The sequence below is a fragment of the Podarcis gaigeae genome (genome assembly GCF_964106915.1).
Source record: "Podarcis gaigeae genome assembly, chromosome: 2".
NCBI lineage: Eukaryota > Metazoa > Chordata > Lepidosauria > Squamata > Lacertidae > Podarcis > Podarcis gaigeae.
Genome location: NC_139679.1, coordinates 122243846 through 122263285, shown reverse-complemented (window position 1 = coordinate 122263285; position 19440 = coordinate 122243846). Strand labels below are relative to the sequence as shown.

The window sequence follows — 19440 nt, the reverse complement described above, 5'->3', positions numbered from 1 at the left end:
AAGTCCTGCCTCCTTTATGGCAGCTCCTCCTACGATGAATTAGAAGAATCGTTTGAAGAAGCCAAAGCTTTTGTTGTAATGATTATGGTGGTTCAGTAGCTTTCTTGATGGAGCCCAGCCAAGGAATCACAAAGGGCAGAGTTATTATGTCCTCAGTCTCAGCCCAGGCTTTCTTTCGGTGGCACAGGAGATGTTTGTGTGGCTCGGATGCAAGACATCACCTCATATTGTTCTAATTTCCAACGTATCTTTTAGCAGACTCGAAGCTGATCTGGACAAATTTCTTGGGCTTTAGTGCAAAATATCAGCACCCCTCTCCCCATGAATCACTATTATTTTGATAATTATAAAGGGAAGAAGTATCACTTCTGTGACACACTGAACTCCTTATGCAGCTCCACCTGCAGGTGTGGCGCTGGAGGAAAAACATGTTTGTGAAAAAAGGATGACACCTGGCTCCGAATCTTGACATGAACATGCCCAACTTTGGTGAAATAAGACATTCATAGGAGTCAAAGGTCAATGTTTCCTTTTAGGATTTACCTGAATTATCATAGGCAACTGCATGACATCTGGCAGAGGCCTGTTGCCTACTTATGTTGGTATAAAAAAATCTTTAGACCCGGAAAATATGGCCAACTATCACCAGGCACGCCTGGAGGATGAACAACCCCAGGCATGCCTGGAGGATGCGGACCATTTGGATCCCTTCCATTCGGGATTCAGGCCTCACCATGGGACTGAAACTGCCTTGGTCGCGCTGGTCGATAATATCTGGCAGGCTAGGGACAAAGGTGAGAGCTGTTTCCTAGTTCTGCTGGATCTCTCAGTGGCGTTTGATACCATCGACCATAACATCCTTCTGGACTGTCTTGAGGGGCTGGGAGCTGGGGGCACTGTTATACAGTGGTTCCGCTCCTTCCTCCTGGGCCGTGTTCAGAAAGTGGTGGTGGGGGATGAGTGTTCAGACCCCTGGCCGCTCACTTGTGGGGTGCCTCAGGGTTCCGTCCTCTCCCCCATGCTTTTCAACATCTACTTGAAGCAGCTGGAAGAGATCATCAGAGGGTTTGGGCTGGGTGTTCATCAATATGGGGATCATACTCAGTTCTACCTCTCTTTTAAATCAGAACCAGTGAAGGCGGTGACGGTCCTGTGTGAGTACCTGGAGGCGGTTGGAGAATGGATGGCAGCTAACAGATTGAGGTTGAATCCTGACAAGACAGAAGTACTGTTCTTGGGGACAGGGGGTGGGCAGGTGTGGAGGATTCCCTAGTCCTGAATGGGGTAACTGTGCCCCTGAAGGACCAGGTGCACAGCCTGGGAGTCATTTTGGACTTACAGCTGTCCATGGAGGAACAGGTTAATTCTGTGTCCAGGGCAGCTGTCTACCAGCTCCATCTGGTACGCCGGCTGAGACCCTCCCTGGCCACAGACCGTCTTGCCAGAGTGGTGTATGCTCTAGTTATCTCCCACTTGGACTACTGCAATGCGGTCTACGTGGGGCTACCTTTGAAGGTGACTTGGAAACTGCAATTAATCCAGAATGCGGCAGCTAGACTGGTGACTGGGAGTGGCCGCCAAGACCATATAACACCTGAGAGATCTGCATTGGTTCCCAGTACGTTTCTGAGCACAATTCAAAGTGTTGGTGCTGACCTTTAAAGCCCTAAACGGCCTCGGTCCTGTATAACTGAAGAAGCATCTCCACCCCCATCATTCAGCCCGGTCACTGAGGACCACTGCCGAGGGCCTTCTGGCGGTTCCCTCACTGCGAGAAGTGAGGTTACAGGGAACCAGGCAGAGGGCCTTCTAGGTGGTGGCACCTGCCCTGTGGAATGCCCTCAGAGCAGATGTCAAGGCAATACGCAACTATTTTACTTTTAAAAGACAACTGAAGGTGGCCCTGTTTAGGGAAGTTTTTAATGTTTGATGCCGTTTTGTGTTTTTAATATTTGGTTGGAAGCCGTCGAGTGTGGCTGGGGAAACCCAGTCAGATGGGCGGGGTATAAATAATAAATTATTATTATATTATTATATTTTTTTTAAAGTGGAGGCAGAGAGAGTTTGAAAGAAAGAAGAGGATCGCCCAGTGCAACTGGCGCTGGGAGGTTTCTGCTGTGTTTTAAATGCTGTGGCATTTCAGGAGTGACTTTGGTTTGGATGCTTGAAAACTAGCCACGAGTGTGTGTGAGAGTGAAATGAGGCGGGGAGAATTGGCAGGGGTTGGGCTGGGGAGTGTTGAGAGAGTGACAGGGCCTCCCTGACTATCTTCCCCCACCCCTCCTTTTTCCTTTTGCCCATGGCCAGGCTGAACATCTGATAAGAGGTGAATTAGGAGGGGAGTTGAGAGACAGATCAATAGCTGCTGCCAGTGGGAGTATCTTGTAATTCACATGTAAGAGGCTTGAGAATTGCTGGTTGCTTCTTTCTTTCAGTGTGACAGCCCCCACTCCCCCCCCCGCATGTTAGACCCAACTCGGTGAGCCTGCCCTGTACAGAAACAACCGTAGCCAAGAAGGAAAGACCAGCAGCTCCCAATGGCCAGTTTGATGGATGACAAGGCAATAAACCAGCACTTCTAAAACATGAAGTAGAAAAGGTCTGTGACTAGTGGTGAGTTATTGCGTGGCTATTCCCTCCCCCCACAGGTGGAATAAATGAAGACAGCCAACACAGCAGAGTTTTGGTTAATGGGCAAATATGGCCACAACTTTATTGATTACAGGAAAGAAGGTATTGGCTTTAGGCATTGGCCCCTAACCGACTATCCGGTCTAACCGGGAAGGGTTAAACACCAACAGGGGGAGCCACCCGAGATGCGTATCCCTAGGCGCTCCCCGAGGGGTTACCGCTCGGGGGCGCGCTTTAGGCCCTAGCCTCCGTAGGTTTCGGACGAGGCATCGCCCCTCGGAGTCCTTTAACGAACTACCCTTCAAGCATTGGGGGAGGTGATGGCGTTCCTCCCCCCCAACCTCTTTTGCATGACAATACCCCCGGCCAATGCCTACCGCCAAAAACCGAAGGAGTTGTGACGATTTGCTACGAGGTAGGCGAAAAAACCAAGTGGCTCCCTAAACCAGCCAATTAGCCAAATGGAAAAACTCCTACCAGGCCCCTTGCGGCGACCAGCCGAAGCCCGTAGCAAGGTCAGGGGCAAACCTAAAGGGCGGGTGGGTGGGAACCGCGTCGTCTCCGAAGGGAAAAGGGGCGAGCCAAGGGCTGCCCCGACCTTAAGTGGCCTTACCAAGGTCCGCCCCTGCCGCCAGCCGATTGGCTGGCGCCACAGGGGATGCTAATTGAGGGGAATCCTTGCCTCCCGCGAGGCTGACGCCAGCCTCGCGGGAGCGGGTGTGGGCGGGGTCGTGATCCCGCAACCCCCCATCCTCCTGACGATCGGAAGGGGCATTATGCATTGATTTTTATTGTTACCAACATTCTTATTTTGACAGGCCTACTCAGGTGTTTATAAAGCCTGTAAGAGTTTTAATTTGTCTTAGTTTATTCTATTGTGGTTTTGGCATTTGTTAAATAAAAGGATAATTTTATTGCTTTATCCTTTTGGAAACTGCTTTGAGGGCTTTTCCCCCACAACGAAGTGGAGCGTAAATTTTATGAAAATAAATAAATAAATAAATAAACAAATAAATAAATGGGATTTACCATGTGTGAAGCTACATTTAAATGAGAAGTACTGCAGTTCCATTACTGCTGCACTGCAGTTCAGCTATAAAATAATATTTTCAGTCAGGTGCTGTCCTTAGCTTTTGTCGTGAGATGCGCCTTTGTATTCAGATCAGGCCTCAATATGATGATGTAGCACTTGGGAAGAAAGATGCAGCCCAGAAGCCCAGCACTGGAGGCCAAGATGGAGAAGACCTGCACAGCTACCATATACTTCCCCTTGGTGCTCAGGTAGGTGGGCACAAAGGACACCCAAACACTGCAGAAGACCAACATGCTGAAGGTAATCAGCTTGGCTTCATTGAAGGACCCTGGAAGCTTCCTGGCTAGGAAAGCCACCGTGAAGCAGATAGCAGCCAGGAAGCCCATGTAGCCCAGGGCACCATAAAACATGGCAACAGACCCTTCGTTGCATTGCATTATGATCTCTCCAGGCTGAGACTGCATGTCAGACTCCGGGAAAGGGGGAGACATGCCCAGCCAGATGGTGCAGATGACAACGTGAACACCAGAACAGGAAATGACAATGGAGTTGGCCAGACTCTTCCCCAGCCATCTCCTCACCTTGTTCCCGGGTTTTGTGGCCATGAAGGCCAGCACCACAGTGATGGTTTTAGCCAATATAGAAGACACAGCAACTGAGAAGATGGAGCTGAAGGCCGTTTGTCGGAGAAGGCAGGTTAATTTACTTGGCCACCCAATGAAGAGGAAGGAGGACAAAAAGGAGAGCAAGAGAGAGACGAGGAGGATGTAGGAGAGGTCCCGATTGTTGGCTTTGACAATAGGAGTTTCCAGGAATTTAATGAAGATTCCTATCACAAAGACTGTGGTTACAGACAATAAGAGTGCCATGGAAGTCAAGAGGACCCCCAAAGTATCTTCATAGGCTAGGAAGCTGATAATTTTGGGGACACATTGATCTTGGTCCTTGCTCGGATGCTCATCTTCTGGACATTTGTTGCAATGCTCTGCATCTGCAATGAGCAAGAGAGATCACTGTCATGGTATCTCTGTTCCATCTATAATATTGATCTAGACATTGCTTGGAACATCATTCTGGGTGGCAGCTTAGACCCAAAGCATAGAATTTTCCAAATAATGCAAATGAGACTCCAAGGTGCGCATTGGGATTTCACCCTCCCTGTGTTTACTTCTAGGAAGATCCACCTTTTGGATCAGACTCTTATGGCTGGTGAGACATGCCACCAACTGTCATGTCACACATTGGTTTTCATGCCCACCTCCTCCCCCAGGATCATCTATCCAGCTCATTAATCGTGAAGTTAGCATTTGTTTTTCTAATCTCCAGAAATAATGTAGGATCACACTTACCCATTTCTGGAAATTAAACAAACATACAGAAACATACCCCAAATTAAGTCTGTGCTCTCCTGAAAGGGCTTCCTTTCTCCCTGGCATTCCTTACCTTCCCGAGTGGAGAAGGTCCCTTTCGCACATGGTGCACAAGCATAGCAGCACAATGACTTTCCTTCCTGAATCACCTTGACGTATCCTGGGTGACAGCTTTTAGTGCACTGTGACTGTGGCAAGGTCTAACCATCAAGAGAAGGAAAAGGCTTAGAAGTGTATCAATAAGCTCTAGAAGTGGTTTCTTAGGTTTGCCCGTCTTGTTCTCAGAATGGCCGGTAGTCTTTCAGAAGCTGCATTCATCAGTTTTCCATGTTTCCTTTGTGAATAAATTTTCTAAACTGATTTCTGCCTCTTGTCATATCTTATTAATTACTTAGTGTTGCCATAGGTCTGGGATTCCCAGACATGTCCTCGTTTTGGGGGCCGATGTGCATTTTACATGAAATGTGCATGTTTGGGGTTTTATAAGACATCATCATCATCATCATTATTATTATTATTTGCACATGCTTGGGAGGGCGATGTGCTCTGGAAATCAAAGTGCAGTATCAGAGCGAGGCTGTTGCAGTGAAGATCAGGTAAGAGCTGGGGTCATGTTTCTGCTCAGACTGGCATCAACTTGGGCTTGGGTTCAGCCTTGGGCAGTTTGTGCTTGGGTTTGGGCTGCTCTGCATGCCTCAGCCACTGCCACCCCAAGCCAGGACAAGAGGTGTGTGGTCGTGGCAGTGACTGTCCTCCCCCCCCCCCCGCCATCACAATATGGTAACCCTAAATGACCTCTCTTTTACTACCCAACAAATTACTAGAGTGCATGGTTTTCCTTTCACCTATTTCAACTTGCCCTCATTTCCTTTTCTTTATGAAGTGTTTATATACCACTATTTAACAACAGATCAGGACATTGTCTAGAAACATAAAAACACTTATCCAACTATAAAGATGTGCACATGCTATATTCTCAAGACTAAATGTACATATCTATAAACACATATACATGTCCTTTTATTTATGTCTTATATTCAAATAGCTTCCTATTTTACTGATATATGTATGTGCTTAAAAACATTGCAATGTGTGAGAGGTCTTGCACAGGAATCAATACTGATAAATTTTCCATCCATGGCTTTCCACACCTGGGTAAATCCCTTGAGCTGCACAATGGCATCCCTGTCAATGCGGAACCAAGTTTCTCGGGATGGCTGACGCTCTAGACTCCCAATTTTCACTGAAGCCACTGAAGTGTTGGGCCACACGATCCAGGTCAAAATATCGAGGCTGGCTGCAAGTTCCCCACCTTTGTTCAAATACACGCCATCCATTGAAGTATTGTAACACTCAAAGTTGCTTAGAAAAGGGTGGAACTAAAATGGCACACAGAGAAAATGAAGGTTATTTCAGTGCTGCCCATTTGGGGGTAAATTTCCCTTCTTAATCCCGGCAACACAGAGAACAGAGTAACCACAGCACAGACAGAAATCCTTCACATCAGGAGTTCAATCTGGGGGCAGGAAATGGACCTCCTGAGACTTCGCTTGGCTGGGGAGATACCTATGTCATTGTCCTGGAGCTTGAGGAACAGTAGACTCAAAGATGCCAAAGTGAAGGTGATTTTTGCTTTGTGAAGATTTTTTTCTTGGAAAGCAAGTTGACGTCTAATTTTAAATGTGTTATGGAAAGAGGAGTTATTGATCCTTACATTCCCATCTTGCTCAGCAGAAGGTAAAGACAATTTATATACAGTTAAAGCTTTGTATTCAGCAATGTGAATTCCCTTATTCATTCCTTTAAAAACAAACTTTGCCTCAGAACTAAAAAGATATATATATTTAAAAATCTGATAGGCTATGAGAAGGTATTGGGTACAGACATAGAGTTGTGGGAAAATTCTGATGGAACTTAAGTTCTGAGGCTCCCTGTGCAGGTCTCTCATTTTTTCTAATCATCCTTCTGGAAGGAGACTTGATACATAACCCCATTAGAGAAGGTACTTGTAGCATGAGCATGAGTTTGACCAAACTGCAGGAGGCCGTGGAAGACAGGAGTGCCTGGCATGCTCTGGTCCATGGAGTCACGAAGAGTCAGACACGACTAAACAACTAAACAACAACAACAACAACAACTAGTAGCCTCATTCCCAGCACTGCCCAGGAATTCCAAATACCAGTGCAATTTTGAAAGCCTCAGCCCACTATATTGATTCAGAATGACACCAAATTACATCTGCATATATACACACAGAAGAAGAAGAAGAAGAGGTGGTGGAGGAGTTTGGATTTGATATCCTGCTTTATCACTAGCTGAAGGAGTCTCAAAGTGGAAAAATCCTGATGGAACTTAAGTTCTGAGGCTCCCTGTGCAGGTCTCTCATTTTTTCTAATCTTCCTCCGGGAAGGAGACTTGATACATAACCCCATTAGAGAAGGTACTAGTAGCCTCATTTCCAGCACTGCTCAGGAATTCCAAATATCATTGCAGTTTTGAAAGACTCAGCCCACTATATTGATTCAGAATGACACCTAATTACATCTGAATATACACACAGAAGAAGAAGAAGGAGGAGGAGGAGGAGGAGGAGGAGGAGGAGGAGGAGAAGTGTTTGGATTTGATATCCTGCTTTATCACTACCCGAAGGAGTCTCAAAGTGGCTGACATTCTCCTTTCCCTTCCTCCCCCACAACAAACACTCTGTGAGGTGAGTGGGGCTGAGAGACTTCAAAGAAGTGTGACAAGATCAAGGTCACCCAGCAGCTGCATGTGGAGGAGCGGAGACACGAACCTGGTTCCCCAGATTACAAGTCTAGCTCTCTTCACCACTACACCACACTGGCTCGCCACAAAACCTGCTCCCGGAGTTCAAGATCTAGGGGTCTCGATTCAGATCCAGGGTTTGTGTTCCCTTGGAAAGAGGCACTGTGGAGACTGGTATCTTCATGCATATAATATATATATTTCAGTGGAGCTATCAGGGATGGAAAAAGGAATACCTGCCATGGCTGTAGCCTCTGAAGCCTCCACCCGTCTCCTCCACCCATCATTGCCACCTGCTTGAATCTGGATGAGTAAGCAGCATTTAAGGCATATGCCACAGCATACACACTGCTATAGATGTTGTAGTTGTCTGGAGAAAGACTCTGCACAAGAATATCCAGGGGCAATTCCCCCTTTTGTTCACATCTGAGACGTTCTTTCACAGAAAACAAGTGCTTTGAAAAGAAACAATCAAACACTTCCTTCCAGTAAGGAACTAAGCGTTTGAAGTCAAAATTGCCGTGTTTTAGGGCAACCTCTGTCTGAATTATGAAGGAAAAAAACAATTGGCAGTGCTGGAAATGTAACCTCCGGTCAGACAGTGTTGGGGTGATGTCCCACAAAGCTGTTGTGATCCAGACTTTCCCCTCAGTGGACTGTAGCCACAATGTGAGTATTTGATTTATAAAGAATATTCCGCTGAAGAAAGAACGAGTCTCTGCATAGTGAACAAATACATTGACTTGTCTCCATGTGAGAAATGAATCAACGTTAATTTTCACTTCATACCGAGTCATTTCTGGGATTCTGTATGAGACGGCAGCACAAATCCCATTCGAGGTGAGCATAGGGGTCAAGGACCTCATGAACCTTTCTCCATTGTCATTCTCTGGAGCAAAGAGACCGATCCACGTCCATCTGAAATGCAGGAGCAACTTGACGATCCCTGTGTATTGGTGGTCATCTTTGGGGATCATCCGGTAGAAAAAAGGGAACTGGGTTTTATCACTGATGTCATGGGAGACAAAACCATAACTAACCTGGAAGGGAATGGAAGAGAAAAGTGTCTTACTTGGCTTCCATTGAATCCCTTTGTATGCACATCTCATCCCCATATCACAGAATTTCCATATCACACACACACACACACACACACACACACACACACATATATATATATAGAGAGAGAAATTGTTCCAGTCACAATCCTAACCAGGTCTGCTAAGAAGCAAGACATAGAATTTCTTGGGAATTAGCCCCAAGTAAGTTGGATTCAGTTGCAGACTTGGGCTACACTTGGTGACCAAACCCTAGTCATACTAACATTATGTCAATAGACTCTCTGTTGTATTCATTCTGTGTGGACTGGAGTGAAATTCAACACCCTGTAACCTAGAAGGATTTAGAAAGAAAGAAGGTTGTTGAAAGGACAAATAAGGCTCGAGACTGACAGTAACTTTGTCCCCCAGACAGAGAAAAAGGCCATTCAAAGCAAAGTGAAATTAAAGTGCACCCCATTTCACACCTGTGGGATTTTGTAGATGCCCAACATGTTTGAAATATGGACAGCGATTTCAGAATCAGCACCTTCTAGGACAGCCAGCAGGTTATTCTGCCTTCCACACCTGTAGTTTGGAATACTTGCATGACCGGTATAGAGCAGCTCTACCATGGCGTCGTATGTGATTCTTGCATTGTGATAGTTCTCAAAGATATTGTAGCCCAGGGTGATGTTGGGTAAGAGCCTGGGATTCTGGTTGATCTTGTGGATGGCGAGCAGGAAGGCCAGATTGTGGAATAAAATTGTGTGTTCTTTTCTGCAAGATATCATATATTTTGCATCATCACCCTCAATTTAACAACACATGTAACTTTCCTCACTCTGCAACATGAAGGGAATTTTCAAGCAATACAAATTTAGTTTTAGGGTGATACTCATGCTCAGTCATAAACAGGTTTTTCATAGCCAACCCACCTTTAAATGTTGGGACAATCTTTGCCACAAAGGCAAGGCAAATGTGTCCATCCAGTAATGTAGTGGTATATTCAGAAGTGACAGTGTCTGTCATTCCAGTTACAGATAGGTAGCCTACCTATCTGTAGATAGGTAGCCGTGTTGGTCTGCCATAGTCAAAACAAAAAAATTTCCTTCCAGTAGCACCTTAAAGACCAACTAAGTCAGTTCTTGGTATGAGCTTTCGTGTGCATGCACACTTCTTCAGATACACTGAAACAGAAGTTTCCAGACCCTTCTATATAGTGAGAAGGTGGGGAGGGGTATTACTCAGAAGGGTGGTGGGAATGGGTGATTGGCAGATAGCTGTGATGAGCCTGTTGACGACTCTTAACGACTGCAATAGGTCTTACAGGAAGAAGCAAGGGGTGAAAAGGTGAAAAATGGCTTTGTCGTGTATAATGAGATAAGAATCCAAGGTCTTTGTTCAGGCCAGGTTTCTCCATGGTTTTAAGTTTGGTGATAAGTTGTAATTCAGCAGCTTCTCTTTCCAGTCTATTTCTGAAATTCCTTTGTAGTAAAACAGCTACTTTGAGATCTTGTATAGAATGTCCTGGGAGATTGAAGTGTTCTCCTACTGGTTTCTCTGTCTTGTGATTCCTGATGTCCGATTTATGTCCGTTTATTCTTTGGCGTAAGGTTTGGCCTGTTTGTCCAATATAGAAAGCTGAAGGACACTGTTGGCATTTGATGGCATACACAATGTTAGACGATGAGCAATTAAATAATCCCGAGATGGTATGTGTGATGTTGTTGGGGCCAGTAATGGTGTTGTCCGGGTGTATGTGGCAGCAAAGTTGGCATCTGGGTTTATTGCAGGCTCTGGTGCCAGTGTCCGTGTTAGGTCTGGTTGTAGTATTATTGTGGGTTAGGAGTTGTTTAAGACTGGGTGGCTGCCTGTAGGCAATGAAAGGTCTTCCTCCCAGAGCTTGAGAAAGAGAACTGTCATTGTCCAGGAGAGGTTGTATATCTCTGATGATGCGTTGTACTGTTTTAACTTGGGAGCTGTATGTGATGACTAGAGGTGTTCTGTTATTTTCTTTTTTGGGTCTGTCTTGCAGCAAGTTCTCTCTGGGTATCAGTCTGGCTCTGTTGATCTGTTGTCTAACTTCATCTGTTGGGTATTTTAGTTCTAAAAAGGTTTGCTGTAGATCTCTTAGGTGAGAGTCTCTGTCTGTAGAATTGGAACAGATGCGGCTGTAACGTAGTGCCTCGCTATATACAATGGACTGTTTGGTATGTTTGGGATGGTAGCTAGAGGCATGTAGATATGTTTGTCGGTCAGTTGGTTTACGGTATAAGGTGGTGTCTATGTGCCCATCCTGTATTTTTATAGTAGTGTCCAAAAAATGTATTTCTTGCATAGATTGATTCATAGTTAGGTTGATTGTGGGGGTGAAAATCATTGAATTTCTGGTGGAAGGTGTTCAGGGTCTGTTGACCATGTGTCCAGATGATAAAAATATCGTCAATGTATCGCAGGTACAAGAGAGGTTTGAGTGGGTAGGAGTTTAGGAAACGTTGTTCTAAATCTGCCATGAAGATGTTGGCATACTGTGGGGCCATGCGGGTGCCCATTGCTGTGCCGCTGATCTGAAGGAACAGGTCATCACCGAATTTGAAGTTGTTGTGGGTAAGGACAAATTGGCACAGTTTGGTGGCAAAGTCCGCTGTGGTTTTATCTGAAATGGTGTTCCATATAGCTTGTAAACCATCGTTGTGTGGGATGTTGGTATACAGAGATTCCACATCCATAGTAGCTAGTATAGTATTGTTGGGAAGATTATTTAAAGATTGTATTTTCCTCAGAAAATCTGTGGTGTCACGTACATAGCTGGGAGCACTGATGGCATATGGTTTCATCACACATACTATTTCGGGATTATTTAATTGCTCATCGTCTAACATTGTGTATGCCATCAAATGCCAACAGTGTCCTTCAGCTTTCTATATTGGACAAACAGGCCAGACCTTACGCCAAAGAATAAACGGACATAAATCGGACATCAGGAATCACAAGACAGAGAAACCAGTAGGAGAACACTTCAATCTCCCAGGACATTCTATACAAGATCTCAAAGTAGCTGTTTTACTACAAAGGAATTTCAGAAATAGACTGGAAAGAGAAGCTGCTGAATTACAACTTATCACCAAACTTAAAACCATGGAGAAACCTGGCCTGAACAAAGACCTTGGATTCTTATCTCATTATACATGACAAAGCCATTTTTCACCTTTTCACCCCTTGCTTCTTCCTGTAAGACCTATTGCAGTCGTTAAGAGTCGTCAACAGGCTCATCACAGCTATCTGCCAATCACCCATTCCCACCACCCTTCTGAGTAATACCCCTCCCCACCTTCTCACTATATAGAAGGGTCTGGAAACTTCTGTTTCAGTGTATCTGAAGAAGTGTGCATGCACACGAAAGCTCATACCAAGAACTGACTTAGTTGGTCTTTAAGGTGCTACTGGAAGGAAATTTTTTTGTAGTGTCTGTCATGACAGGAACAACCACGCCACCTTCTAGGATTGTACAAGCTTACAAGAAAGACTTTTCATACTATGTCATGATACAATAATAAAATTGAAAATGCAACTTAAAACCAATAAACAGCAAGGCAAGAGGAAATAAGGCATTGATCCAGGAGATTTGGAGACATACATCAGGGTCCAAACCTATGGGTCAGGTAAAAGCTTTAATCTGTTATCACAGTGTGCTATTCAAAATAAGATGGCGAAAATAGCTGGAGGGTTCATATTGCTCCCTTCCAGAATCATATTGCAAAACAGAGACATATGAAGAGACTGGGATTTAGCAGGGATCGATGCAAGGAAATACCCACCATCTCTTTTAATGAGGTTTAAAGCATTAGATTTATGGTTTCCTACCATTAAACTCATCCCTGCATAATTTACTTACGGAGATATGTGGATAAAAGGAACTTGGGAGAAAGAGCCTGGCAGGGATGCTCCACTTAGTGTGGGAATAATCCCACCGATGAGATGGTCTCCTGCTCTATAATAGTCCCAGGGATCATATCTATCTCTCACTAAATTCAAGGGACATTTTCCCTTCAGCTGCCCATAGACGTTGTAGAGCAGAAGTAGTATTATGATGGGCATGCCTGAGGCTGTCACTCACTTCCCTCTTGCCTGTTTGCTTCAAAAAAGCCAAAACTGAACAAAGCTGCCTGCTATCAATGATTTTTCTAATACAGATGAAGTCCCACCAGGGCTTCTCATTCAAAGAGGGTGATATCACACTGACAGCATCCCTGCTATTTTGAAACCCCCAACCCAAGATCTCAGTGGAGGGATCCACTGAGGGATATATATTTATACCTCGTCCTTTTTCAGGCTCGATGCAAGAAATTGCATCTTGTTGCTCCCAAATCTGGCAGTTTCTGCTAATGGTCTCAGATGTGATATTCAGGCAAGTCCCTTGAGCTTTGGCAGAATTAGAGAACTAAATCACCATGATTTACACAATGATAAGGGGAAGAATTGCCTCTCCAATGGATCACAAACTCTCTATGTGGCTCCTTGCACAGGTGCTTGTTTACAAAAACTCAACAATGATCCAACAAAATGAGGTTGGGATTAGAAAAAGCGGGCTGCATTATAGTGGAGAAAAATCTACCATCCACAAAGACCTCCTGTGAAAGATTTTGGGAAAACAGAATATACATGTTAAGATTACAAAAACAAACAAACATGAAATCAGCACACCAATATTGGCACTTTACCGTTTGCTTGAATGAGAAGTAACTATTAGTCTCATGGTCAAGATACCCAATCTCAAGGGACACTGATTCTTTGAGACCAAGCTGGTTTTGGCTCCCACAATATCTGTTGACATAGGGCAGGGCCCCTCAGTGTTGAGGGGGTGTAGGAGGCTGAGTGTGGAGCCGAGTGTGGCTCGGTTTCAGTGGCCGGTTCCTCCAGAGCAGGAGACAAGAGGAGCCGCCGGCATTAAAGCTGCTGGGCTCCATCCTTGGTCTCCTCCTGAGGAAACGGCTTTGCACCTGTGTGACATCACACCCGTGTGATGCGTGATGGTCCCCCTCAATCTTGGATACAAGGTTTACCATACCTATTAGCCAATCACGCAATCCCACTACCCTTCTGAGAAATACCTCTCCCCACCCTCTTACTATACAGTGGTGCCTCGCAAGACGAAATTAATCCGTTCCATGAGGCTCTTCGTATAGCGGTTTTTTCGTCTTGCGAAGCAAGCCCATTGACAGCTTAGCGGATTAGCGCTATTAGTGGTTTAGCGGCTTTTAGCGGATCAGCTGATAAGTGGCTTAGGGCTTAGGAAAAGGGGGGGGAGGGGAAAAAACCTGCAGGAACTCGCAAGACATTTCGTCTTGCGAAGCAAGCCCATAGGGAAATTCGTTTTGCGAAGCGCCTCCAAAACGGAAAACCCTTTCGTCTAGCGGGTTTTCCGTCTTGCGAGGCGTTCGTCTTGCGGGGCACCACTGTATATATATTTTTTAAAATAATATTTATTAAAGTTTTAAAAAATTACAGAAAGAAAAAGTAAAAATACCACATTAAACAAAAACAAAACAACACATCACAATATATAACAGAAAAGTCAGACCCATTAAACAAAAACGCAGGGAAAAAAATACATCAGATCTCCTCATTACTAATCTTTCATTAGCTAATTTCCTTGACCTCCTCACACCTCCCTTTTTTGTATTCTAGGTCAATTATCCATTTCAGCAAATCCTTTCCCTCTTTTAAAATTTTTGTCCTGTAAATTGTCTTAATATAATGTAGCTTTACTTTTCCTCCTTTCACCAATTAACAGTCAGTTATTCCCAAATCCTTTAAATCCTTCCTGCTAAAATCATTTAATATTATTCCAACATCCTTCTAACAGATATTAATTTTACAATGTTTCTGTAAATAATCTTTAAATTTCCTCCAATCTTCCTCCACTGACTCTTCTCCCTGGTCTTGGATTCTGCCAGTTATTTCCGCCAGTTCCATATAGTCCATCACCTTCATCTGCCATTCTTCCAGGGTGAGTAGATCTTGTGTCTTCCAATACTTTGCAGTAAGTATTCTTGCTGCTGCTGTTGTAGCATACATAAAGAAAGTTCTGTCCTTCTTTGGCACCAATTGGCTGACCATGTCCAGGAGAAAGGCCTCTGGTTTCTTCCCACCCTCTCACTATAAAAGGGTCTGGTGATTTCTGTTTCAGCGTATCTGAAGAAGTGTGCATGCACACAACAGCTCATACCCAGAACACACTTAATTGGTCTCTAAGGTGCTACTGGACAATTTTTTAAATTTTTTGGAAGGTTTCTTTTAAAGACTTTTTTAGGGGGAAAAAATTAGGGACTTGATTCTTTTAAAGATTTTTTGGGGCGGAAGTGTTTTTTAATCCTTTTCAAGATTTTTAAAATTTATTTCAACAATTTATGAATGACTTAGAGATGCAGGTGGCGCTGTGGGTTAAACCACAGAGCCTAGGACTTGCCAATCAGAAGGTCGGCGGTTCGAATCCCCGCGACGGGGTGAGCTCCTGTTGCTCGGTCCATGCTCCTGCCCACCTAGCCGTTTGCAAGCACGTCAAAGTGCAAGTAGATAAATAGATACCGCTCCGGCGGGAAAGTAAACAGCATTTCCATGCGCTGCTCTGGTTTGCCAGAAGCGGCTTAGTCATGCTGGCCACATGACCCGGAAGCTGTATGCCAGCTCCCTCGGCCAAGAAAGCGAGATTAGTGCCGCAACCCCAGAGTCGGCCACAACTGGACCTAATGATCAGGGGTCCCTTTTATCTTTATGAATGACTTGGATGAACAAATTGAGATGATACTAATCCAATTTGCAGATGAATACAAACTAGGAAGGGTAACTAATGCTGCCAAAGGTGGACAGAATTAGGATTTGGGATGATCAAATGAGATTGGAAAACCAAGCCCAAATAAAAAATAATCATTTCAATAGGGACAAGTCTGCTTACCTTAAACGGTCAAACGGCATTGCAGTCTGGCCACAGCCCCACGTCAGCGATCCAGTGGCTGGCTGTGGAGGACTGCAAGTCTGCCTGTGGATTGGCCAATAGCAAGCAAGCCTGGATCCGGGGATTCCCTAAGGGACAGGCCCAACCAGCCAATGCACATCACTTGGGTCTGTCCAAGGGGAATAAATTGAGGCCAGCCCAGCGCACCTTGGTTTCCCCCTCTACAATTCCTTTTTCATCTGTTTTTTCTTTCGTTTTTTTAAATAATATTTTTATTCATTTATTAACAGAAATAGCAAAAACAAAGCCAACAATAACAAACACAATAACAACCACAAACAAAGAAAATTATACATAAAAACAATATTAAATCCATAAAATGGGATTCTCTGAATCCCGTGACTCCCCCTACCCCGGTTCACTAAATTCCTTTTCATCTGCATATCATTTCTACTCCAAATTATTTTTTTACCTCAGATTTCCTGTACAATTTCTAAAAGTATTCTTAAAATCCTGCCAATGTATCAATCGGTTTACAATACTCTTACAAATACATACGATAATAAACATTTCCCATTCTTCTTAAAATTTCTTGTCATCTTGATTTCTGAGCTTTCCAGTTAGTTTCGCCATTTCAGCATAGTCTATTCATTTGGTTTGCCAATCTTCTTTGGTTGGGACTGCTTCCTCTTTCCATCTTTGGGATAACAGTATCCGGGCGGCTGTTGTAGCATACATAAACATTTATTTCTGGTCTTTTGGAATCTCCGCTCCTCCAATACCTAATAAAAAGGCTTCTGGTTTTTTAACAAAGGTTGCTCTAAACATTATTTTTTCCTCATTTCATTATAAATCATTTCCCATTTGTTTTTAACCTTCCTACATTCCCACCACATATGATAAAATGTATCCTCTGTTTCTCTACATTTCCAACACTTATTAGATCTTGTTCTATACATTTTTGCTAATTTAACCAGGGTTAGATACCACTGATACATCATTTTCATATAGTTCTTTCAGTAGAGTACATGCAGTAAATTTCATATTTGACTTCCAAAGCCTTTCCCAATCCATCATTAGTATATTATGTCCCACATCTTTCACCCATTTTATCATAACACATTTGACCTGTTCCTCTTTGGTGTCCCACTCAAAGAGCAATTTTGTCCTACCTTCTACTATTTCCCTCTGAAATCTTGACACTTCATAACTAAATAATTTCTTTTTATCATTTTTTAAAGTTTTATTTAATTATCTTTAAATATATTAATATTCTTGACTGTCAACCACAAAAGGTAAAGGTACCCCTGTCCGTACGGGCCAGTCTTGACAGACTCTGGGGTTGGTGCGCCCATCTCACTCAAGAGACCATACTCCCAAATATTTAACTTTTTTATACATACTTACCTCTTCCGCTGTATCTCCTTTTTATCTTGCTCTGAAACATTCTTCACTAAAAGCTTAGTCTTATTTTTATTCAATTTAAAACCTGATACTTGTCCAAATTCCGGTATTTTTTCCTAATACTTTTGGTAATGAGTTTATAGGGTCTTTTATTGTTATCACAAGGCTATCCGCGAATGCTTTAAATTTATATGCTTCATTTCTTACTTTTATTCTTCTGATGGTTTCTTCTGCTCTTATATTTCTCCCAATAACCTCTAATGCTAAGATAAACAATAATGGTAACAAGGGGCATTCTTGTTTTGCCTCTTTCAAAATTTTGCATTTCTCAGTAATAACACTATTCACAATTAATCTTGCTTGTTGCTTTGAATAAATTGCATCTGTTTCTCTTCTGAACCTTTCCCTGAAATTCATCTCTTCTAAAACCTTATGCATAAATGACCAAGAAATATTATTTTCAGTGTCAATAAACATCAAGGCTGCTTGTTTTTCATTTCCTCCCTCCACGTACTCTATGACATCTATTATGTTCCTTATATTATCTTTCATCTAACAACCAGGAAGAAATACTGCTTGATCATGAATTATTATATCTAACAATATTCCTTTCATTCTATTGGTGAATATGTTTGCAAATAATTTATAATCGTTACTTGATAACGAAATTGGCCTATAGTTTTTGATTAACGGCAGATCAGTCTCTTGCTTCGGAAATCTCGGCTTTTCCGTCGTATATCCCACCCTCCAATTCTTTTTTTCATATGTTTTTTCTTTCTTGCTAAGACCTTGCTATGGACTTTTTAGGCCCCTGTCATCAGGACCAAGCAGGACTTTTTCCACTTGGCAAATTGGCACTGACCACTTGGTTTTCACCTACTTCACACCAATCGTCATAACTTTGTTAGGTTAGGTATTGGGTAAGCCTTAGTCTTAGCTGGAGGGGGGATTGTAGCCTCTGCCTGCCCCTCCTTAGTTGAGGGAAACCTGTTTAAGGGATCTGCAAGGAGCTGCTTCTGTCTGGATGCCATAGCACTCCTCCAAAGGGATACCCCTATTTGATGTAGGTCATACTCCCCCCTTCCCATGGTGTCAGTTACCCTTAGATAAGCACCCTAGAAGATGGGCTGGATTTAGTTAAATCTCAATGCCTATGCCAAACCTTTTACATCTGTATCCAGTAAAGTTGTGACCTCTTTGAAGCCAAAATCTGTATGCTAATGTCTTATCAGGTGACTCAATACATAAGGAGTGACTTGGTCACAGGGCCTTGCCATGCAAATGTTACGTTCGAAACTTACGCAGGATGAACCAGCTGCACAACTTTAAGATGCGGGACACGTGGCTTGCCAGTAATACATCTGTAAAGGATCTAGGAGTCTTAGTAGACCACAAGCTTAACATGAGTCAACAGTATGATGCAGCAGTGGAAAAGCTAACATTATTTTAGGTTGTATCATCAGAAATATAGTGCCAAGAACAAGGGAAGCAATAGCATTATTCTATTCTGCCTTGGAATACTGTGTCTAGTTCTGGGTGCCACAATTTAAAAAGGATATTGACAAGCTGGAACATGTGCAGTGGAGGGCAACCAAGGTGATCAAGGGCCTGGAAGCCTTATGATAAATGGTTGAGAGAGTTGGCTATGTTTAGCCTGGAGAAGAGGACAGTGAGAGGAGATCTGATAGGCATATCTAAAGGGTTGTCCCATGGAAGATGAAGCGAGCTCGCTTTCACCTGCCCTGGAGACTAGGACCTGAAGGAATGTGGGAATTGCACTAGATAACCCTCTGGATCCCTTCCAATTCTACAATTCGAAGAAGAAGAAGAAGAAGAGGAGGAGGAGGAGGAGTTTGGATTTGATATGCCACTTTATCACTACCCTAAGGAGTTTCAAAGCGGCTAACAATCTCCTTTTCCCTTCCTCCCCCACAACAAACACTCTGTGAGGTGAGTGATGCTGAGAGACTTCAGAGAAGTGTGACTGGCCCAAGGTCACCCAGCAGCTGCATGTGGAGGAGTGGGGAATCAAACCCAGTTCACCAGATTATGAGTCCACCGCTCTTAACCACTACACCACACTGGCTCTCCAGTGAGTCTCCAGTGACTCTATGTGTCTGTTTGGTGTGTGTGTGAAGTTTGGCCTAAACTTTGCTAAGAGACAACTAAGAGGCGTGCTGGATCATACCTCAAACTTTGGAGCCACATCTGTGACTTTTTGCAAATATGTTTCTCTCCAGC

At 43.7% G+C, this 19440-nt stretch overlaps 1 protein-coding gene across 1 annotated transcript; it reads right to left on the bottom strand.

Moving 5' to 3' along the window:
* Positions 1-14: 14 nt before the first annotated feature.
* LOC310839533 (vomeronasal type-2 receptor 26-like) lies at positions 15-9472 on the bottom strand (the record flags this gene model as incomplete). The annotated part of the gene is made up of 7 exons (XM_083728170.1): positions 15-29; positions 4021-4245; positions 4282-4655; positions 5108-5234; positions 6186-6413; positions 8037-8840; positions 9326-9472. The coding sequence occupies 7 exons, from the start codon at positions 9470-9472 to the stop codon at positions 15-17; spliced, it is 1920 nt and encodes a 639-aa protein (XP_083584296.1).
* Positions 9473-19440: the final 9968 nt, after the last annotated feature.